Genomic DNA, 24317 nt, shown 5'->3' with positions numbered 1-24317 from the left:
TTCCTGATTCAGGAATCGAACCCGCGTCTCCTGTGGCTCCTGTGTTAGCTTCCCGATAGATTTCTTTACCTGCTGAGCCATCAGGAAAGCCCCGAGTGTTCTATCTCTCTGTTAATAGTGATCTTTGAGCCAAAAGGAATGTCCTGGAAAGAAAAAAAAAAAAGGAGGAAGTATGGAAGAAGGGAAGGAACTGACAGGAAATTCTTTCTCTATGTGTTCCAAAAAGAGTTACATTCAACTAGTTGTAAACAGTCTATATTCCCTGAAAATGACCAAGACACTCTCAGTTAAAAGACACCAAGTATCCACTATAAATAGCTATAGTGCATTTCTCAGTAGCAAACTCTCTACTTTCACTCTTCAGCAAGGACAGAGAGATTTTATAATCAACTAAAACGAATTCCCTGGTGGCTTCCCTGTTGGCTCAGCTGGTAAAGAATCCACCTGCAATGCTGGAGACCTGGGTTCTATCCCTGGGTTGGGAAGATCCCCTGGAGAAGGGAAATACTACCCACTCCAGTATTTTGGCCTGGAGAATTCCATGAACTGTATAGTCCATGGGGTCGCAAAGAGCCAGACATGACTGAGTGACTTGCACTCACGAAAACAAATTCCACTAGTGGCAAAATTGAGTGACACTTAGACAAAGTGGAAAGAGAACAATATTAGCAGTTTCTCTTGCTTGAAGTCTAGAATGCTCTAGAATCCACTGGACTCTTACATTCCAGGGACTCTCATTAAGCATGGTCAGCATTTGCCACACAAATGGTTTTTCTGAGTCATTCTTGGGGAGAAAAAAGAAGAGAGTTGTTTGGAAGGATTCAATCACTTAATTCTTGTATTTCTGCCAGTAGGAGCATGGTGGTAAAAATGGAATCATGGGCTATATTATTCAGAAGTTTTCTTTTTTAATAGAAAACCAGATGTTCTTAGGCTTTCTACTGAGAGACTGGAAATGGAAAAGTAGTATTCAGTGCTCATTTACAGCTATTTTCTTCTCCCTCTTTCCTTCTCCCTCTTTTCAATTCCTAAGACCTAATTTTAGGTGGATCAAAAGTGGTCTCTTATAACATGGAACTTGCCCAACCAAGAATCACAGCATTATTGAGACTACGTTCTGAAAGGTCTACTGCTTACCTATCATGTCCACTGTTAGCTCCAGGACCTCACAAAAACTATCGATTGAGGTTCATCTGAATCAAATTGCCTAGAATTCCAGAAGTAAGAGAATTCCAGAAAAACATCTATTCATCTATTTCTGCTTCACTGACTACACCAAAGCCTTTGACTGTGTGGATCACAACAAACTGCGGAAAATTCTTCAAGAGATGGGAATACTAGACCACCTGACCTGCCTCCTAAGAAATCTGTATGCAGGTCAAGAAGCAACAGTTAGAACTGGACATGGAACAATGGACTGGTTCCAATTTGGGAAAGGAATACGTGAAGGCTGTATATTGTCACCATGCTTATTTAACTTATATGCAGAGTACATACTGTGAAATGCCGGACTGGATGAAGAACAAGCTGGAATCAAGATTGCCAGGAGAAATATCAATAACCTCAGATATGCAGATGACACCACCCTTATGACAGAAAGGGAAGAGGAACTAAGAGGCTCTTGCCTCTTGATGAAAGTGAAAGAGGAGAGTGAAAAAGCTGGCTCAAAACTCAACATTCAAAAAACTAAGATCATGGCATCTGTCCCATCACTTCATGGCAAATAGATGGGGAAACAGTGGAAACAGTGAAAGAATTTCTTTTCTTGGGCTCCAAAATCACTGCAGATGGTGACTGCAGCCATGAAATTAAAAGATGTTTGCTCTTTGGAAGAAAAGCTATGATGAACCTAGACAGCATATTAAAAAGCAGAGACATTACTTTGCCAACAAAGGTCCATCTAGTCAAAGCTATGGTTTTTCCAGTAGTCATATGTGGATGTGAGAGTTGGACCATAAAGAAAGCTGAGTGCCAAAGAATTGATGCATTTGAACTGTGGTGTTGGAGAAGGCTCTTGAGAGTCCCTTGGACTACAAGGAGATCCAACCAGTCCACCCTAAAGGAAATCATTCCTGAATATTCATTGGAAGGACTGATGTTGAAGCTGAAACTCCAATACTTTGACCACCTGATGTGAAGAACTGATTCACTGGAAGAGATCTTGATGCTGGGAAAGATTGAAGGCAGAAAGGGATGACAGAGGATGAGATGGTTGGGTGGCATCACCGATTCAATGGACATGAGTTTGAGCAAGCTCTGGGAGTTGGTGATGGACAGGGAGGCCTGGCATGCTGCAGTCCATGGAGTCATAAAGAGTTGGACACGACTGAATGACTGAACTGGGGATGACTTGGGGCCAATGAGTGGAAAAGTCTAAGCAAGGCTGATCCTTCTTGTCCAGCTGGAGAATCAATAGTCATGTTGGAATTAGAAATAAATTTTAATATGTTTTGTCTTTTGATAATGAGAAATTACCCAGAAATTTTTACTCACTGGATACCAAGCAGAGACAGTGTTGTGGAGTGTTTGCTGTTTGTCCAAGAAAACTTTATTCATGGAACACATTACTGGATCGTGGTGTGACGAACACTCTTTGGAAAATGTGGTTTTGTTTACTCTTTCTCTCTCTTCTTGATCCAGCCAGAGTTCATATTTCTCCTGGTGTGCCCTGGATCCTCTCCTCTAGTCCAGTTATGTTCAAGTTCTCATGGAGTCACAGATTGGTTCAAATTCTCATTCTTCTGGAGGGACAGGTTTCATGTTTCGTCTGTGATAGAAAGCCAGCACCCAGTGCAGCATGTGTTGGTAGCCAAGTCACTATTATGACTTTCACCTCTAAGTCTACCTCCTGCCCTCTTGAATTGTGGTTGCCTCTCTTCCTTCAGACAACAAAGTTGTGCTACCATGATAGATTGCTTCCATTCCCCCGACCACTTTCTTTTTTTCTCCTTTTTGAGGCTGAGGGCTTCTTTGTTGGTTCCAGAGATGGGTTGACTCACTGAGAGTGGGAGAAATGACTCCCAGTTTCTTCTCTGTTGGCCTGTGGTCACAGTTCCTTTCACTTGTCAGGTGAAAATCCAAGCCAGTATGAGCTAAGATCTTCCCAGGAGATTATAATGTTGATGTTGTATTGGTACAGTTTGTCCATGAGTCTTCATGCTTCCCAGGAGGTGCAGTGGTAAAGAATCTGCCTGCCAATGCAGGAGACGTAAGAGATGCAAGTTTGATCCCTGGGTCAGGAAGATCCCCTAGAGTAGGAAATGGCAACCCACTTTAGTATTCTTGCCCAGGAAATCCAAGGACAGAGGAGCATGGCGGGCTATATAGTCCATGGGGTCACAAAGAGTCAGATACGACTGAGCATGCACGCAACCAAATATTCACATCTCAGGAGGATTGAACTCCTGTAGCCTTTCTTCTTCACCCAAAGTCAATTGCTTTAGTGTATTTAGTATAGCTAAAGTGTTGATTTGTTCTTTTGTCAATTCTATTTCCTTTCCTGTTCACTAAGCAACAAACACAAATTCTATTACTCAGGGTATTACCAATTTATTTATTTATTGTATGCTGGATATAATGGACTGAACATATTTTAAAAAAATGGATCTTTGCCCTTGAGAATCTCAGAATCTAGAAGAAATGTATGTAAATAACCAACAAAAAAGGTAAGTAGTAATACACAGAAGACATCATATAAACAGAAAAATAAGTGACTGAGCAGAAGAGGCATGAAAGGAAGTTACTGATACACTCAACATGAAAAAAATAATTAGACCTGTTCCTTGAATGATAAGTAGAAATTCTTCAAGTAAAGAAGGTACAGGGGTTTGAAAGTTTTTAGGAGGTAGAAATGAGGAAAAGAGACAGAGAGGAACTGTTCTTTGGCTGTGATCCATATGGCTTCTAATCTAAACAGTATGTGCTCAGTCACTCATTCATGTTTGACTCTTTGCAGCCCCCAGGACTGCACCCCACCCGGCTCCTCAGTCCATGGAACTTTCAGGCAAGAATACTGGAGTGGGTTGCCACTTCCTTTTCCAGGGGATCTTCCCGACCCAGGGATTGAACCAGGGTCTCTTGTGTTCTGCATTGGCAGGTGGGTTCTTTACCACTAGCACTATACCTGGGAAGGCCAATTTAAAAAATGGAACTCATAGAAGCAAATCTTTCCTCATATACTAACACTTCTTTACCCTCAAATCCCTCTAAAGTGCCTCATATGTGTTTTTTATGAGTCCATGAGAAAAGTTAGGGGAAAATAAAAGAAAAACTCTTTACATCATAGAAAATAGTGTTTGATAAAGCTAGAAGGTACCACTTTGCAAAGAAAATGCAAGTAGTATCTCTTTTTAACAAGCTAGTTAGTTAGTTTACCAGAATTACTTTGTTGCTATTTCATAGCTTTGCTACATTGAAAACCCCACTGATACACTGGAGCCAGGCTAAACTGAAACACTTACTGGAGCTTTAAAATTTTGTTTAGAGAATGCAAATATTTAGCTAATAGTGTATTAGAAGACAGCAACAAATGTTGGTGGGATGGATGGGAACAGGACTCATGTGAAAACAGGAATGTTTCTACAGTTTAAAAACAGTGGCTTTACTCACTTTTCAAGACTTGTGAATATTTGAAGGCATTAAGAGATATTTAATCAAACTTGCCTTGTATACATTATAAAAAATACTTAACTGAAGAATTCATGTAGGCCAACTGCCAAAGCTTAGTAGCTTCTGCAGAGGAGCCAAACACAACCATAATTAAACTATGAGGGTCAGTAAGTGGCTTTGTGAATTATCACATGTATGTTAAGTAACTTTGGTAATTGACAGAAACAGTTCCTGAGATGCACAAGTATTGGGTAGATGAAGTAAGCCAAGTGCCTGGGAATAAATCTGTGGAACACAGGAGGATGAAGGTAGCAATTTCCAGCTCTTTGGAGCCCCTACCAGTTTACAATGGAAGGGTTTGTGAGAAATGTCTTAGCCCTTTTAAACCTGTAGACTGTGATGAAGATCCATGAGGTGTGCTCCCCCTGGGGCTTACAGGTCTGTGGGAAGATGTGCTAGGTCATGCCATGCTACCACTTGGTTGTCTGTCCCCATGAATATGGATCTGCCTGCCCCAGGGGTAGTCACAGTTATCTCAGAGTTAAAAAGTGAAGTGGCAACTCCGGGAGCAGGAAGTCAAGACAAATTCAGAGGGATAGTTTGATAGCATTGGGGCCGGCAGCCTCCCTTCCCCAACCACAGAGGATAAAAATAATCACTGTTGAAAGCTGGACATGTCAGACCACAAAGGAAGAGGGTGACTCCAGACAAGAAAGGGACTAAGGCACAGAAGATGCGGTGTCAGAGGAGTGAGCGGTACCCTAGATCTGGAGAAGTAAGGAATGCATGAACTGAAAATGTGAAGAGCCAAGGTCAAGAATCGAGGTTGAGAATCTTGGAGACAAACAGGTAGCAAGCTCATCTTAATATCAGAAAGAATGGGTAAGAGTGGATATGTGTAAATGTATAATTGATTCACTTTGCAATACCCCTGAAGCTAACACATCATTGTAGATCAACTATACTCCAGTAAAAGCAGTGGGAAGCCCCCACTACTGTGCTAACAGCAGCCAAATTTCTCTCACCTATTCTACAGCAGATGCCTGTTAGCACATCCCTGGGCTTCTACAATCTGTCAGTTCTTCACCATAAAGCCTGCTGATCTGAAAAACATCAGTCAGATCAAATTGGTTCCCCAATTTGCATTATAATTAAAATAAAGTTCAAAATGATTATCATGTTCACAAAACCCTGTGTAATCTGACTTATGCTCCTTTTCCAGCAAACCTGGCAAGTTTCCATTTATTCACAACATTCTCTCCATCCTGGCTGCTGTAGATTAGAATGTTTTTTCTTAATTCCTCACTTCCTGCTTCTGTCATGTGACTTTGCAATGCACCAAAGTGAACCAAGCCACTCCCTCATCCATTGGGTTTGGACTTGGCTGAGCGACTTTTGTTTCTGAGGCTTGTGAAAGTTTAAAATACTCTTGCAAGTTTTGGCCTGACCTTTCTGAGTTCTGAGACCCACCATGAGAAGGGCGTGTACTAGCGACTCTCATTTCCTTTGGCCTGGGCTCCAGAGGGACTTGTGGGGGAAACCTGAAACTTACCTGCATTCTGGCACCAAGCAGGGTTCACCCACAAGCCTACATTAGGGTGATCCAACACTAACGAACGCTAACTGTTGCTGAAGCTGAAGCTCCAATCCTTTGGCCACCTGACGTGAAGAGCCGACTCACTGGAAAAGACCCTGATGCTGAGAAGGACTGAGGGCAGGAGGAGAAGGGGGTGGTAGAGGATGAGATGGTTGGATGGCATCAAAGACCCAATGGCCATGAGTTTGAGCAAACTATAGGAGATAGTGAAGGACAGAGGAGCCTGGCGTGCTGCGGTCCGTGGGGCTGCAAAGAGACGGACACGACCGAGTGACTGAACAACAAAATCCATGAATGACTCCACCTCCGTGAAAGCTGAGACTTGTTACCTTATTCACTGCAGTAGTTCTAGGACTTGCAACAGTGTCGAATTCCTGCTGAGGTGACACTGGACTCTCCTGAAACTTTGTGCAGCTGGGCTGTGGTTACTAGTTATAAGGCCATTGGCTGTTATTCTAGTTTTCACAGCCCTAAAGATCACAAACATGAAGTCACAAAGTCTTTCCAATCACACCCTAAGTGCCCACTTATAGCTGGGAAAGAGCAATAGCTTGACCAATACTGAAAGTCCTTGGAGTTTTGCAGAGAAAGAGGAGACATAAGTGAAAACTGTTTATATCAGGGAATTTGCTGCTGCCAGAGAACCAATGCACATGTTTCCACTTTAAACAAATTATCTGTTGCTGCTGTTGTTGAGTCGCCAAGTTATCTCTGACTTTTTGCAACCCCATGGACTGCAGCACCCCAGGCTTCTTTGTCCTTTACCGTTTCCCAGAGTTTCCTCAAGCTCATTGTGCACAGAGTTGGTGATACCATCCAACCATCTCATCCTCTATTATCCCCTTCTCCTCCTGCCCTCCATCTTTCCCAGCATCAGGGTCTTTTCCAATGAGTCAGCTCTTTGAATCAGGGGGCCAAAGGATCTGCGCTTCAGCTTTAGCATCAGTCCTTCTAGTGAATATTTATGCTGATTTCCTTTAGGATTGATCGAGAAAGTCACACTGAATTTCAGGAAAGTTTTATAATATCTATAGTTGAGAAAGATACATTCCTTTGTTATTTTGCAACTTTTCCACATAAGATTTCAGGTTTAAATTGACTGAATCTTGATAAAGACACTGAAAATAGCATTTCTTCATGTTGAATAAATGTACATAATTCATACACTAAAACAGTGTATTCAGATATGATGGCAAATGAATAGAGTGACATTTTCAGGGGCACGTACAGTGGAAAATTTTCTGTTTTGTTTATGTATGTTTTCTACATAATTTAAAATTTCTCATTTAAGCATCATGCATTTTAGTATACATTCAGTTCAGTTCAGTTGAGTCGCTCAGTCGTGTCTGACTCTTTGCGACCCCATGAATCGCAGCACGCCAGGCCTTCCTGTCCATCACCAACTCCCGAAGTTTACTCAGACCCATGTCCATCAAGTCGGTGATGCCATCCAGACATCTCATCCTCTGTCATCCCCTTCTCCTCCTGCCCCCAATCCCTCCCAGCATCAGGGTCTTTTCCAATGAGTCAACTCTTCACATGAGGTGGCCAAAGTACTGGAGTTTCAGCTTCAGCATCAGTCCTTCCAATGAACACCCAGGACTGATCTCCTTTAGGATGGACTGGTGGATTCTTGCAGTCCAGGGACTCTCAAGAGTCTTCTCTAAACCAAGCATCATTTTTTTGGCGCTCAGCTCAAGTGGAACCCCTTTTTAAGCAATCTTTAATATGCTATCTAGGTTGTCATCATTTTTCCAAGGAGTAAGTGTCTTTTAATTTCATGGCTGCAATCACCATCTGCATTAATTTGGGAGGCCCCCAAAATAGAGTCTGACACTGTTTCCCCATCTATTTCCCATGAAGTGATGGGACCAGATGCCATGATCTTAGTTTTCTGAATGTTGAGCTTTAAGCCAACTTTTTCACTCTCCTCTTTCACTTTCATCAAGAGGCTTTTTAGTTCCTCTTCACTTTCTGCCATAGAGTGGTGTCATCTGCATATCTGAGGTTATTGATATTTCTCCCAGCAATCTTGTATACATTAGATGGAAATATTATTATAAGGACAGAAATATTATTATATTATATTTTCTACTTTTTCTTCCTTCTTAATGAACAAAACATGTTATATCTCAGGTATGTCAGTTGTTTAGTTATTAAGTTGTGTCCAACCCTTGCAACCCCATGGAGTGCAGCCCACCAGGCTCCTCTGTCCATGGGATTTCCCAGGCAAGAATACTGGAGGGGGTAGCCATTTCCTCTTCCAGAGGATCTTCCTGACCCAGGGTCAAACCCAGTTCTCCTGCATTGCAGGCAGATTCTTTACTACTGAGTCCCCAGGGAAGTTCTATCTGTTAGGTATCCAGTTGGCTTTAAGTAACAGTGTCTATCCTTCCATTCCTGGGAGTTTGGAAGTAGAAAGCTGCTGGCATTGCCTCAAAAGTTCTGTGTCTTCTGGACTCCAAGTCATTATCCTTACAATTCTCCTGACATTTCCCTGAAATTCACAAGATGCTGCCACAGTTTCAAAAAACAGTGGAGCTGAAGAAAGAAGAGGGAAGAAATAGTGGCAGAACTATCTCTGGATTTTATTTCCATGACAAAAATCTATTCCAGGTGCTCCTACTGAATTTTGCTTACATTTCTTTGGCCAAGGGAAGGCCATATGGCCATTCTTAACTACTGGGGGTTCTGGGAAAACAAGTATTTAACTTTCACTTTTACTTTTTTTAGATGTGGACCATTTTTAAAGTCTTTACTGAATTGGCTACAACACTGCTCCTGTTTAATGTTTTTTGGCCCCAAGGCATGTGGGATCTTAGTTCCCTGACAGGATGGAACCCACCCCTCTCTGGTTGGTAGGCAAAGTCTTAGCCACTCGATCACCAGGGAATTCCCAGAGGGATTTAACTTTTGACTCAAAGAGAAGAAGAAGGCAAGGGAGAAGGAAGGGCAAATGTGGGTTGGGTGACCTGGCCAGTGTATGACATGTAGTGGCTATGTTCATTACTTGTTGAACAACAAAGAGTTATCTTCAGGGGCTACTCAAGAATGTTAATCTACATGCATGTTCACCAGTATTACTGTTCCCCCTCCCCAGTGTGGGGTGTTGCTAGGACAGTAGGTCAGCCAAAAACTACATTTCCCAGGTTCCTTTATGTCCAGATGAAGCCATTGAACTTGTTCTCATCAGGGAAAAGTGAGCAGAGGTGATGAGACAGGACTTCCACTGACTCTTTGTCCCTTCAGCCAGCTGTGTGCAGATGACGCTGTGGCTGGTGCAGCTATAAGACAGAAGAAGCCTGGATCCCTGAATCACTGTGTGGTGCAAAATCTCCAGTGGACTAGTTACATGTGCTGTTACTAAAACTTGGAAATTTATTTACTACAGGTGCTAATATTACCTTAGGGGGCTCCCCAATTGGCATGAGTGAATCTGTCTGCCAACACAGGAGACACAGGTTCAATACCTGGAAGATCCCCTAGAGAAGGAAATGGCAACTCACTCCAGCATTCTTGCCTGGAGAATCCCCATGGACAGAGGGGCCTGGTGGGCTACAGACCACGGGGTTGCAGAAGAGCTGGACATGACTCAGGAACTAAACAACAACAATATTACCCCACATAAGACAATAACCTATGCTTATATCACCCTGAGTCTTTCATTTGTGTCTTGCTTATGTTTTCCTTTGTTCAGTTTTTCTATCTTCCCTTTAGAGATTTTTCTCATTACCCTACTTTTAAGAAGCCATAACTTTTTGTAGTTTCTCAAATAGGTTGAGCATTATTTCTTCTAATGCCTTGCTTCTACTCTGCTGTGTTCTAAGAAGCCAGATAATGAAATATGTTAGGACTTGGTTGACTGCTATAACACTCTGAGCTAACCATATAATCCTGGTTTGGGCTACTGTGCGGTCTCATGTGATTTACCTCCTATAGGATAGTTGCCTGATAAAGGACAAATAGGGAATTGCATGCTAAATGTAATTCAGAGTGAGGTGCAATGGTTTGGTAGAGTATGTGAGTACTGTAATATTTTGAATTAGAGCAAAGGGCTATTTTGTTTCCCAGAGCTGTAAAGTGAACTTATGTGAGCAGATAGAATTCCAAGAGTCCTATATAAAGTGCCTATTCTATTAAGCAATCTATTTACTTTATAATGATGATGATATCTAAATTATTTATCTAAAATACCTAACCACTAGTCATTATGACTATGGTGAACATTCAAGTGGCATAGCGAATACATGTCTAATTAAATTTTGCAGGTTTCAAAAGATTTTTCACTCTAAGTTAAACACATAGTATCTCTGCTGAAAGCCAGGCTTGGTCCAAATCTAGGGTGGCCTGTGATGGCATGACATTGGTGGCAGAAAATAGGGAGCAATATCACAGCCCTTGCAAATTGATCTCAGTTCTAATCTTGCTGTGCATCATTTTAGGATTTTCTCCACTTCTCTGAGCCTCAGTAGTCATCTTGATAAAGTTAAGTCCAGAAGTACTAAGTTAATTACAGACATTAAGAGAGACGTGCAAAATACTTAATTCAAAACAGCACAGTGTTAAAATTAATGCATGTTCTTTTTTTCTTCTCTAATATTATAGTTTAAGTAAAAATACTTATATTAAATGTTCTAGGGTGGGCATAATAATCTTTATTTTTACCATGATTTTCTATCTGAAACAAGTATTTGTTTTGTCAAGAATCCAACTTCATATTTTGGTAATAAACATAATAATTAACAGTATTTCCTCTTTTAGTTAATACATGTATTTCAACCACAAGCCTATTTTAGAACTGAGTTGCCACCTTCCACCATAATTGCAGTAACAATATGCAAATCCACCCATAATCTAAAATAGGAAAATAAAGATGAGCAAGTGATTTAGTTTTTTGAAGGCAACCTAGTGTGCTAACAAGGGGAGAAAAGTTAATATAAATTGAATAAACTCCAGTTTAAATAAACTCTAGTTTATTTAAAGTTTTAAAATAAACTTTAAAAGAAAACTCATTTCTTCCTTTTAAAGACAGGTATTTATTATGATCATTCTCAGTATTTTTTTTATCTCAGGGAGTGCAGCTTTGAAAGTTTCCCCCAAAATGGGTTTCATGGGAAGATTCATTTTCTCTCCAGTATTTCCAAGGAGACTTACAGCAATGATGTGACCCTTTGCAAGCTTGTAACCAACACTCCAGTTGAGGGAAAGAGGTGCATTGATTGGTTCCTGGCCCCATGGCTCCACAGGGCTCTGGCAGTCTGTCTGTTCCCAGGGCCAAGTGCACAGAGAAGATTAACTTGATCTTCTGGGGCTCCACCTCCAGTAAAAACAGACTCCTGTGGTATTGTAAGGGATTCCCAGGTGGTGCCAGCAGTAAAAAAAAACCAGCTGTCAATGCAGAATTGTACACAAGAAACAGGGGTTCGATTCCTGGGAGGGAAAAATCCCCTGGAGGAGGGCCTGGCAACCCACTCCAGTATTCTTGCCTGGAGAATCCCCATGGACAGTGAAGCCTGGTGGCTATGGTACATAAGGTTGCAAAGAATCGGACACAACTGAAGTGACTTAGCACGCATGGACACATGGTGTTTTAAATCAAGCTAGATTTTGGATTCAATACTCTAAAAATATACTATTAGAAAAGAATATATTCCCATTACTCAGAGTATGGATTTATCAATATTTCTTAAAGTAGCTCAAAGGTCACTGAGTTAGCTACTGAAAAATAGAAACAAAAATGTGAATATTAATTGACATTTAGATTTCTCTACTTTTATGTTTTTCTTTTTGTATCAGGTCAACAAAAGGCAAGGTCACTGGACAATTTACTAATTTAGCAATTGGCCAGTTCCTTTCATCAGTGGAGTCTTTTAACTCTGATATTCCCAAATCCAAAGTTTAGGGTATGAACCATTTTAGGCTTCTTTGCCTAAATTACTCAGTGCTGAGTAGACACAGATGTAAATCCAATTAACACTAAGAGATCAGTGATCATTACGGTTCTGGCTCTCCCATATGTGGATGAAGAAGTGGGAGGTGTTATAAATGATAGGACAGAAAGAATACACAGAAATCTTGTGGTCAAAGGGCTTCTTTTTTCAACTTAAAACTTTTGATGTTGAAATAATTGCAGTTTTATCTGCATTTCCAATGAATAACACAAAAGGATCGCATTTACCCCAATCTAGCTTCCTCCAATGATAAGATTTCGGCAAAACTGTAGTACAACAACAGAACCAAGATGCCTATATGGCTAAAGTCAAGATACAGAACACTTTCCGCACCATGACAATCCCTCATGTTCCCCTTTTATTCAGAATCACCTTAACCATTCAGCCATGAATCTGTTTTCCATTTTTATAAATTTGCCATTTCAAGAATTTGGGAGGTTTTAGCTGCTTGTCAGTCACTCAGTCGTGTCTGGCTCTTTGTGGCCACATGTACCGCAGCACATGAGGCTTTTCTATCCTCCACTGTCTCCCACAGTTTGCTCAGATTCATGTCCATTGAGTTGGTGATGCTATCTAACCATCTCATCCTTTCTTTGGTCTTCAATCTTTCCCACTATCAGGGTCTTTTTCAATGAGCTGGCTCTTCACAACACATGGCCGAAGGATTGGTGCTTCAGCATCAGTTCTTCCAATGAGTATTCAAGGCTGATTTTCTTTAGGATTGACTCGTTTGAGCTCCTTGCTGTCTAAAGGATTCTTAAGAATATGCTCCAGTTCAAAAGTGTCAATTCTTCGGTGCTCAGCCTTCTGTATGGTTCAGCTCTCACATCCATACATGACAATTGGAAATACCATAGCTTTGATTACATAGACCTTTGTCGACAAAGTGATGTCTTTGCTTTTAATACATTGACTAGGTTTGTCATAGCTTTCCTTCCAAGGACACTGCACTGTGGTGGGGGTGGCCCTAGACTCCTGGATGATAGTCCTGACTATCTGCCCTGATACCACCTAAGGAGCAGGAGAGGCACTTGCTGGCCCTTTACTGCTAGGGGGCACGGGGATGTGGATGTCTGATGGGGTCAGTCTGATTCTGGACCCCCACTTAACCATGACGTTGACCACCACCACTATAACTGGCAAGCCCAGGGTTGGAATACGGGTGAAAGTTTCCCAAAGGACAGGAACTGATATTTCCAGAGCAAAGAGGAAAAGTACTGTGTGGGGAAACAAAACAAAACAAAACAGTGCCCGGTACATTATTATTCAGTTTTGGGGTGACTTAGGAAGCTTCTTTGCATGCTCAGTCAGTCAATCATGTCTGACTCTTCGCAACACCACAGACTGTAGCCCGCCAGGCTCCTCTGTCCTTGGGATTTCCCAGGCAAGAATACTGGAGGGGGTTGCCATTTCTTCCTCCAGGGGATCTTCCTGACACAGGGATCAAACCAGTCTCCTGTGTCTCCCTCACTGGCAGACAAATTCTTTACCACTGAGCCACCTGGGAAGCTTAGAATGCTTACTTATTTTTAAAGACTTTCGGTGACTGTGGCTTCTTAAAAAAGGCAGGGAGAGAAAGTGGAACAATAGTTAAATCATTTTACGTCTTTGTTCAACATTCATTTCTTCTGCAGGATTTTACTGAGTGAGTACTCTGGGTTAGAAGCTGTGCTAGTTATTGAGAACCCATTGATGAAAAACCCACTATTTTTTTTCTGAAGAAGCTTGAAAGGTGGGGGTTTCTGTTTGGCAGCTGGGCAAAAAGGTAGGAATTCTTTTCTAAAGTTGTACATGTATACAGTATCTTAGTTTTGAAATGTAAACCATAGGCACATGTGAATGCACCTTTACTTTCAGCAGAAGTAGGGCTTTTCTTTCTAGAAAGAAAGTGACGAGTGGGGGTTATTCTCTAGGTGTGAGGGCTTCTCACGGCGGTGGCTGCTCTTGTTGTGGAGCACGGGCCCTAGGGCTTGAGGGCTTCGGTAGTTGCGGCTCCTGGGCTCCAGGGCACAGCATCAATAGTTGTGGCACCTGGGCTTAGTTGCTCCGAGGCATGTAGGATCCTCCCAGACCAGGGATCGAACCAGTGTCTCTTGCATTAGCAGGCAGACTCTTTACCATTGAGCCACCAGGGAAGTCCTCTATTTTGTTTATACTGGATTGTTTCTCTTTCCCTCCATGGCTGGCAATAGAGCTATGAAAGTATTCAGAGTTTAATTTCAGAGGAGGTAAATGTGGTTCTGTGAACTTCCAGATGTTCAAGCTGGTTTTGGTAAAGGCAGAGGAACCAGAGATCAAATTGCCAACATCCGCTGGATCATCGTAAAAGCAAGACAGTTCCAGAAAAACATCTATTTCTGCTTTATTGACTATGCCAAAGCCTTCGACTGTGTGGATCACAATAAACTGTGGAAAATTCTGAAAGAGATGGGCATACCAGACCACCTGACTTGCCTCTTGATAAACCTGTATGCAGGTCAGGAAGCAACAGTTAGAACTGGACATGGAACAACAGACTGGTTCCAAATAGGAAAAGGAGTACGTCAAGGCTGGATATTGTCACCCTGCTTATTTAACTTATATGCAGTGTACATCATGAGAAACACTGGGCTGGAAGAAGCACAAGCTGGAATCAAGATTGCTGGGAAAAATATCAATAACCTCAGATGTGCAGATGACACCACCCTTATGGCAGAAAGTGAAGGTGAACTAAAAAGCCTCTTGATGAAAGTGAAAGAGGAGAGTGAAAAAGTTGGCTTAAAGCTCAACCTTCAGAAAACTAAGAACACGGCATCTGGCCCCATCACTTCATGGGACATAGATGGGGAGACAGTGGAAACAGTGTCAGACTTTATTTTTTGGGGCTCCAAAATCACTGCAGATGGTGACTGCAGCCATGAAATTAAAAGATGCTTCCTCCTTGGAAGGAAAGTGATGACCAACCTAGATAGCATATTAAAAAGCAGAGACATTACTTTGCCGACAAAGGTCAGTCTAGTCAAGGCTATGGTTTTTCCAGTGGTCATGTATGGATGTGAGAGTTGGACTGTGAAGAAAGGTGAGCACCGAAAAATTGATGCTTTTGAACTGTGGTGTTGGAGAAGACTCTTGAGAGTCTTGGACTGCAAGGAGATCCAACCAGTCCATCCTGAAGGAGATCAGTCCTGGGTGTTCATTGGAAGGACTGATGCTGAAGCTGAAACTCCAGTACTTTGGCCACCTCATGTGAAGAGTTGACTCACTGGAAAAGACCCTGATGCTGGGAGGGATTGGGGGCAGGAGGAGAAGGGGATGACAGAGGATGAGATGTCTGGATGGCATCACCGACTTGATGGACATGGGTTTGAGTAAACTCCAGGAGTTGGTGATGGACAGGGAGGCCTGGCGTGCTGCGATTCATGGGGTTGCAAAGAGTCGGACACGACTGAGCGATTGAACTGGACTGAACTGAAATGAAATGTGGTTAGTCACTACAATTTACTTTTCAATGTTAGCTTTGCTCTGATATATAAAGATCCTAGAAGGTGACTTAACCAAAAGGGGGGACAGAGCCTCCCGAGTTGAATAATGACCAGTTTAAGAGAAGTAGAGGAATGGGGAGGAGAGGAATGAGAACCTGCATTCATCTGGCACTTACCATGGAGGTGACTCTAGGCATTCAAACTGCTGGAGCTTCAGTTTCTTCTAGGATCACTTTCCTGAAATGTGTAGACCTCAGAAGAGGGCGGGAGATAACAGCCTATAAGAGAGCAAGTTGTGAACTCAACACAGAATATCAAGAGAAGCATCCATCATTCCACTGCTTATAGAGGATTTGCTGCCAATAAAGCTTCCCAAAATGATCTGATCCAGAGATAGATCCAGGGCAGTCCCTACAAGATTATGAAAAATCACAGGGACCAGGCGAGCAGAGTCCCATTCTAGATGAAGACAACGTGGACACATTCATTTCTAGTTTGAGTTTATATTTTCAGGCAGAGTCTCTGAAAACCCATATGACTCTTCCACATTTTTGACACACTCATTTCCTATACAGGGCCTGTGATATAAGTTTTTAATTTAACTCAACAGACATGGGAAACACATATTATTGGCCAGACAATGTGCTAGATTATATATATGAAAAGATGAAATACAGTTCTTGATCTCTTTGAACTGGAACTGTTAGGGGAAGCACACTGACCGAAATCACCCACTCTGGCCAGGCACCATAGTAACTATTTGCATGGGTTGTTTTAGGACAGGAGGTCCTGTAAGGAACAGGGAACTAATAAGCCACCACCAACCGGAAGAGTTCCGGAAAGGTCAAAAGGAGACACCACATGTCCCACCACCTCCCAGAATCCTCGCTGGCATCCATCTTGGCTGAAGGAGGCCTGTATCACCAGGAAGGACTCTGAGTCAGAATGATTGGCTAAAGACAACCCGGAAACTAATCCCATCCCCACGAAACAGGGAGCCACGTGACAGAGCTGTTCTTCCTGGGTTCCCCTACCCTACTGCTCTCCACCCGGGTGCCCTTTCCCAGTAAAATCTCTTGCTTCGTCAGCACCTCGGACAATTCATTTCCGAGTGTTAGACAAGAGCCCAGTTTTGGGCCCTGGAAAGGGTCCCCCTTCCTGCAACAGAACAGTTGAAATGTGATTGGTACAATTATTTAGTTCTGTGCTTGAAAATAGATGAATTTATTTTTCCTTCAAAACATGATCTCTCTGGAACAATAAATCGAGATTTTAAAATTTGGAAACATGATATTTTTGCTTATCCTTAAGAATGAAAATTGTAGTAAATGAAAGGAAATTACCCGAAAAGAATCTATGGAAGATCAAGTCACTAACAATTTCTGCACGAGGTCGCAAGTCTTCTAGGAAAAAGGTAATTACGAAAACGCTGGACTTCCATTCAGGTATCATAAATGCTTATATATTATATGTATCACTATGTAAGTTTAATTTAAAACATCCAACACTTATACAGAGAAACTGTGCTGCGTGCCTGCCTCCGTAGAAAATAATTTACACTGTGAATGCCCAGGTCATTACTAAGATGCAATGTTATAAAACTCTAGGTATTTATATGGAAAGGGAATAAAACATTAAGAAGAATTTCCTTTTTCCATTTAAAGGAGTGAACACCAAAAGGCCATTTTAAGACTCTAGAAGTGCCATAGAAATTTCCAAAAGAGGTTGTAATGTATAAAACAAAGGGTAACACCAACCACAAGGAAGAAAAAAAAAAAAAAATCATAGGAACGGGAGGGTGGAAGTGGGGGAACACACTTCCTGGCTCAGAAGCTCTTAAAAGTTCTGAGCCAGGAAACCTCCCGCACCGGGGCGAGGAATGTCTTTGGCTCTGCACTGACTCCCTGCTAAGTTCCCCTTCAAGTTTTGCCTGCCTCGCTCCTCGTTTCCCGCCTCAGACCCGAACGTGGGAGCACCAAGAGGAGGCCGGCACGAATACCTGGAGCTGCCGGACAGAATCAGCCTCCAACGCGTGTTGATTCGGAATGCCACCACACCTAACTCAGGCCTTATCTGCAGGCAGACCCAAGGGATTTCAAACGACACCCGGAAGCTCATCTTACTCATTAGGGACCCAGCCGGGAAAAGAACAATAGTCAAACTGAGCCAAGAGCGCGCCTTCCTTCGCTCCCCGCAGCAGTTCGCGGGCGGCGCGCAGGGCCTGCGCCCGGGCTGGGGCGTGGAGCCGGAGCCCCGAAAAGGCGCGCTGCCCCTTTAAAAGGCCGCGCATCTCCGGGCCGGCCTTCCTCCCCGGGGCTCCAGCTGTGATTGACGCTGGGCGGCGAGAGGAGGCGCCTGGCGCTAACAAAAGTCCGGCCCTTGGGCGAGCCGCGCCGGGCCGCGAGTCTTTTGCTCGCTCGGGGCACCCGCAACAAGTGGCCGCCTAGCCCTCCCCGGGGGAAGCCGCGGGTGCGCAGGGGGCGCCCGGAGGAGGCGGCAGAGCCCGGGAGCCCCAGCCGCCCGCGCCGCTCGGCTCAGCGCCCGCCGCCGGGGGGATCGGGGCGGGCGGATGGGGACCCGGCGGCGGCGGCGCGGCGAGCCTCTGGGCGGCCTTGGGGCGCGGGCTCTCCGCGGCGCTGCGCCCGCCGGCCCCGAACGCGGATTCTAAGGGCGGCGGCCGTCCCCGGGTCCCCACCCGGCGCAGTCGGGGGATTGCCAGGAGGGGACCGAGCCCACCCCCACCGCCCACCGGAGTGCCGGGGGCCGCCCCGGCCGGAGATCGGTCCCGGCGCGTGGGGTATGCGCAGCTAACGGTCCCGTCGGGCGGGCTTTCCTCTGGCGGAGCGCGCAGGCGGTGCGCCCCAGTTATGGAGTGTCCGGGGAGACGGCGGGCATGACGGCGGCAGGATGGGCGCGAACAATGGCAAACAGTACGGCAGCGAGGGTGAGTGGGCCGTCCGTCCTCACACTCCCGATCGCGCCCCACCCCGCCCCCCCATCTCCTTTCCCCTCGCCTTCGCATCTGGGAAGGAAGGTTCTCGCACGCCCGGTGGTGTCGGGGCGCACCCCCATTGGGCACCCTGTCTGGGCCATCACCTTCCCCTTCGGCACAGAGTGCTCGGGCGCCCCGCGGGTGCTTTCTCACGGCGGGGGACTCTCTAAGCAACTTCACAGGTTGTCCGTGCGACGGTTCGCGTGGCCCTTCTGCCTGTGGCGAAACGGCTGTGCCTTAACTTCCCTTCCCTGGGGCATCTGGGGTTTAGGTTGGAGAGTTTGGCAGCTGGCGGAAGACGGTTCTGAGAAACAACGCAGGGAAAACTTTCCCAGGCCTTTGTGCACCAGTCACTTGGACTCTCCTGTAGCAGGGAAAACTTCTGGAAGAAGTTAAGTTTCCATTCTCTGCTCACTGCTCCCGAGAGCTGACAGCTTCGTGAAACTGACCACCTAGGGGCCATGCGAAGCCAGGCGTGGCTGGGGGGGTTTGATCTGGGCTCTCCCGGGGCTCGAGACGGGCAAAGGACCGTCTGTTACATGGGGCTGGAAATTGCACAGAAATATTGCCTGTCAAGTGGGAACTTGGAAGTTGGGGAAACTTTAAACTCCACCTACTCCTTAAAGTGTGATGGATGTGTGGGTTGGCTTCTCCCTCGCCCCTCCTCCCCCTCTTTGCATAAAACCGTAGTGTTGGAACCCGGTTGATTAACTGCGTTGCCCCTGATATGCATACTGCAGAGGCTTTTCCCTGCAGTTCTGAAGTTAGGAAGGTTTGTCTTTCGTGAACTTGGCTGGAGGGGAGTGCAAGAGACGGGGTCGGTTTTACAGCCCGCCCCCAGAGGACCGGCGGTTAGAAGCGGGGTCCCGCGCCTGCAGACTGCTAGGAATGCAGAATGGCTATTCAGCATGTGGTGTTAGAGAAACTCCGATCATTCAATTCAAAACTTGAGGCGCTCTGGCCACGGAAGGTGGATGCCTCTCCCCCTTGCTCGGGACTGTGTTCCTTCTCAGCAGCTTTGTGAAATTACAGCAGAAACCGACCCTAAGAAAACCGTATCCACAAAAACCTTTTGTTTAAATCATTCTTTTTCCAGGGCATCATGTGTTGAATTCCACATATATATGAAATATGTAGATTTCTTTATTCTGTACAGTTAAGCGAGAGAAATTCCCCCCTCCCCCCCGACAATTTCTTTCTTTCTTTCTTTTTTTAAAAGGAAGTTGAAAGGTGGTCTTTTAAGATAGCCAACCGTGAAATTAGGCCAGAAAAGATTATTGGAGAATCTTGGCCACCCCCCAAAACCTCGTGAAGTTAATGTTTTAAAAAATGGTGGAAAAATGAAAGATTAAGCCTCCTTCCACTTGAGTTATTAAAAAGCTTTCAGGGAATGAAATGTGTGTTTGTCAGTTCTGGGTGTGTACCCATTACTTTACTTGAACACTGGGGTTGGGGGGTCCGATACCTGGAGAGGAACTCAGAGCTGCGGCTCTGTGTTCTTAAACAAAACCCCTCACACTCTTTCTAATCCTCTGCAACTTGTTCTTCCATCCCAGCGTTCTCCTATTGTGCAGTGTGTGGTGTGTGACTACTTCCTGTCTGAACAGTGGAGTTTTCAACCCTTGGGAGAGAAAAGGAGAGACAGAAAACTAATGTTCTCCAGCTGTTATTCCTAACTGCTACCTCTGCATTTTCACTTGAGCTGAAGTGAAATTTTTACTGGAATCCGATTTAGATACACAGTGGACTTTTTATAGGAAAAAAAACCTCTTGAGTTCAGCTGATTCAAGGGGACCAATAGGAAGCTTTGGGAGGTAACTGAGTTTTGGCTGGAGGGACACATTGTGTTCAGTGTTCATCAACTCTCTTCAAATGCATCCAGATTCTTCTGTGATAGATGGGGGTGGGGTGGGGTGAAGGGGGATAGAGAGTTAGAATAAGAAGAGCTTTTCAAAAGTTGTTTCTCTGCCCAGTTACACTTTAACACCCCCCTAATATATATCATTATAATATATGTAATGTATTATAGGTTAAATATATATGTAATTGAGTTTGGTCAACTTTATTACATTATGCTATTTGATGGTAAAGTCTATGCAAATAAGCCTGTGGGAATTTGGTGTGTTAATGCCATCTTTCTTATCTGAAACATCCAATTTTAAAGAAAGTTAAAGCGATCCCTAGTCACAGTATTTCTATTACCTAAGGAGACTGAGACTGGGCAGTTTCACTGCTAGAGTGCTGTTTGCATCTGTGCTCGGTCACTAAGTGTCAGTTCTTCTGACTGTGACCCCAGAGACTGTAGCCTGCCAGGTTCCTCTGTCCATGGGATTTCTCAGGCAAGAATAGTGGAGTGAATTGCCATTTCCTTCTCCAGGGGAGTCTTCCTGACCCAGGGATTGAACTCTTGCCTCCTGCATTGGCAGGAGGACTCTTTACTGCTGAGCCATCTGGGAAGCCCATGGTGCAGTTTAGGCGTGGTATATTTTAAATTATCAGTGAATGTGCATAGAATGGCTCAATGAGAGATCCCTCAACTCTGAAGTGTTGGTGTTTGTGTATGCTTTAAAAATTTGCAACTTCAATGTATTTTGTTTACTACTGGAGTTGACACCACCATGTACATGACCCTTAAATTTTAGAAATATTGTGAATTATTAGAACCTTTAAAACCTCAATATTTCATCTGTAATTTCACTTTGTCCTGCTCCTAGAAAAATATCTTTTTAAAAGATATTTTAAAAAATATTCCCAAAACTTAACCTTAGCAGGTGCAGTGGGTGAGAGGCTTCCTATTTCTGTGACCTCCCAGGTCCTGTAGCATCAGTATCACCTGGGAGCTTGTCAGAAAGGCAGAATCTGAATCATTTATCACATGCATGTTAGAGCTCGAGGCAGTTCTTGTATGGAATGCAAAGCATTGATTTGGGAGTCTGGAAATTTGACTCCAGCTTCAGCTTAGCTACCAGACTTTGATTAGTTGTCCCCAAGGCTTAAGGTCTTTATTCTATAGAGTGAAGAGAGAAAAAAAAATTTTTTTTTTTTTTTGGCATTATTTGTCGTAATCACCCTTGAGCATGTAGTCCTTCATTTTAGTTTGTTCACATAATGCTTTAATGGACCACTTTGGGAAGACATGTTATAATGAGTATGACTGCCCTAATAAGTGTTAGTTACTCAGTTATGTCCGACTCTTTGCAACCCCACGGACTGTAAGCCGCCAGGTTTCTCTGTCCATGGAATTCTCCAGGCAAGAATACTGGAGTGGGTAGACATTCCCTTCTCCAGGGGCTCATCCCAACCTGGGGATTGAACCCAGGTTCTCCTAGATTGCAGGCAGTTTTTTATCATCTGAGCCCCCAGGGATGGCATTATAGTCCTGAAATCAGTAAATATTCCTTTCCCTTTTGTCATCCCCTTTACCCTCATCTCGGTCTTTCTCACTCATTCCCACTTTCTCTCTTAACTCAGACAGTCTCTGCTTTTAATTCTGAGATTAAAGGTGATGTGCTTATCAATATTGGGTGTTTCCAGTGTTTTGTTTTCCTACAGACTTAGTGAATGTTCAGATTAATGATTTAATTCCCAGGCTTCAGGCAGACTTAGAATTTGCTCCAGGAAAATGTTACCACACAGTTTCTGATCTTCAGCTTTCTAGAAATATAAGCGAGTGTCTAAATGATTAGTATGTTCTGGTAAACTCTTTTTATGGGAGACTGATTTTCTTTATCTTCTTTCATAAAGTTTAAGTTACAGCCCATGTGTGGAAATCTGGAGAATAATTTGGGGTGATTCAAACCATTAGAACCATTAGCTTTGACTCCAGTTAAACCAAATAAACAAATCTCTCCCTTCAAGTAGCCAGAGAGAAGCTGCTTTCCTGCCTTTTAAGGTTTCCAGCCTCACCCTCACTTACTTGGTGGTTTCATTGTTAATGTTTATTCTGCTCCAGCAGGGCTGAGTCTGTCATCCTCACACTGTTAACAGCTCCTTTGTAAACTCCTGCATGTCTTTGAATTGGCGCTGATGAGGTCTTGTGATGGGCTTGACCTGGGTAGCTCTGCGGCTTCATCAACGTCCTGAATCCCTTTTCACCATCTCAGATCTGCGCTCTTCAGATGTGAGGAGGGCAAGTTGCCGGGGAACATAAATCCTTACCAGTCCCTCACCGCTTTGGGGAACATATCTTGAAATAATAATGATGGCTGCTGCTGTTCAGTTAGTAAGCTGTGTCTGTCTCTTTGCGACCCCCTGGACGGCAGCACACTGGGCTCCTCTGTCTTCTACTATCTGCTCACTATTTGAGCATGAGTTTGCTCAAATTCATGTCCATTGAGTCGGTGATGCTATCTAGCCATCGGATCCTCTGTCATCCCCTCTCCTTTTGCCTTCAATCTTTCCCAGCATCAGGGTCTTTTCCATTGAGTTGACTCTCTGCATCAGGTGGTCAAAGTATTAGAGCTTCAGCTTCAGCAACAGTCCTTCTGATGGATATTCAGGGTTGATTTCCTTTGGGATTGACTGGTTTGATCTCTTGCTGTCCAAGGGACTCTCAAGTCTTTTCCAGCACCACAATTCAAAACTATCAGTTCTTTGACACTCAGTCTTCTTTATGGTCTAGCTCTCACAATTGTACGTGACTACTGGAAAAATAATGGCAGGTGACATTTTTTGAGCTCTTGCTTTGTCCAAGCATGATCCTTAAGTTCTTCATATACACTGAATCGTGTCATTCTTACCATGATTCTATGGGACAGGCATTCCTATATCTCCATTTGACTGATGAGGAAACACAGTTCAGAGAGGACCATCATTTTCCCAAGGTCCTACAGCTAGTGGAGGTGGAAAAGGGACTCATGGTCAGGTTTATCTAAGCCCGGAATTACTTATTCATTATGATTACCTATTCATTCAACCAATGTATGCTGGCTTCTTATTTCCTATCATGTGCCAGGAACTCTTTTGATTCTTGGGATCCATCAGTAACTAGATAAAGATCCTGTCCTTGTCAGTCTTTATCTGTGTGCATGTGTGTTGGGAAGGAGGGGAAATGGAACAGTTAACACAGTAACTTAGTAAAACATGTGACAAGTTCTGAGGGGCTAAGGTCTCTGCATTGCCAGGTTAAGACTAACGCTTAATGGAAGCAAAGAATTGATGCCTTTGACTTTGGTTCTGGAGAAGACTCTTGGTGGGAGTTGAGAGGACGAGGGTGTGGCAGATTTTAATTAGAGTGGTCACTGTGGGTCTTATGGGGAAATTGGCATTTAGACTGAGACTTAGAAGAAGTGAGGGACTGATCCCTGAAGATCCACAAAGCATGTTGACTGTTACTTTTGACCACCGTGTTCTACCAAAGTGAACTACTCTTTATGCTGGAGGGTGTGTATCATCTTTTTATGCAAGTGTAACATCATCAGTCTTCTATGAATAGTCAGCTACAGTGGAACCGAGACAGTTTGGCCATTGGGCATATGTTTTTTGCCTAGAGTCTTTGCAAATGTGTTTTATGCAATTATATTCTGTCAGATGTTTTATGACTGCTTTTGTAGGGAGAGGATGGGGAGCCTAGGACATGCTCTTCTTGCTGTGATCAGTAGTGTTGTCTGACTTACTGATATGTGACTTCCCACCTGAAGATCCCACCAAAGGTCTCTGTCATTCTTAAATAGACTCAGGTCTTTGTCTTTTGCCTCCAGTAAATAAAT

General features: G+C 43.8%; 1 protein-coding gene and 1 long non-coding RNA gene across 4 annotated transcripts in view; one reads left to right on the top strand and one right to left on the bottom strand.

The window, feature by feature from the left end:
- LOC122454624 overlaps positions 1–17841 on the bottom strand; it is a 61971-nt gene extending 44130 nt beyond the window's left edge. For 2 of the 3 annotated variants that reach the window (XR_006273455.1, XR_006273454.1), the window contains exons 1-2: positions 17617–17841; positions 15794–15895 (exon numbers count right to left, since the gene is read on the bottom strand). This is a non-coding gene — a long non-coding RNA (uncharacterized LOC122454624). Of the gene's footprint in view, positions 1–2240; positions 3249–15793; positions 15896–17616 lie in introns of those variants that run through there. The other variant, XR_006273456.1, reaches the window with a different exon arrangement.
- A 536-nt stretch (positions 17842–18377) lies between these two features.
- Positions 18378–24317, top strand: part of FBXL7 (F-box and leucine rich repeat protein 7) — a 421061-nt gene continuing 415121 nt past the window's right edge. The window contains exon 1 of the mRNA XM_043489231.1: positions 18378–18561. Within this exon, the coding sequence (XP_043345166.1) occupies positions 18525–18561 (37 nt within the window). The 5' untranslated portion in view covers positions 18378–18524. The remainder of the gene's footprint in view (positions 18562–24317) is intronic.

Source organism: Cervus canadensis, chromosome 16 (genome assembly GCF_019320065.1).
Source record: "Cervus canadensis isolate Bull #8, Minnesota chromosome 16, ASM1932006v1, whole genome shotgun sequence".
NCBI classification, from domain to species: domain Eukaryota; kingdom Metazoa; phylum Chordata; class Mammalia; order Artiodactyla; family Cervidae; genus Cervus; species Cervus canadensis.
This window is presented reverse-complemented; position numbering and strand designations above follow the sequence as displayed.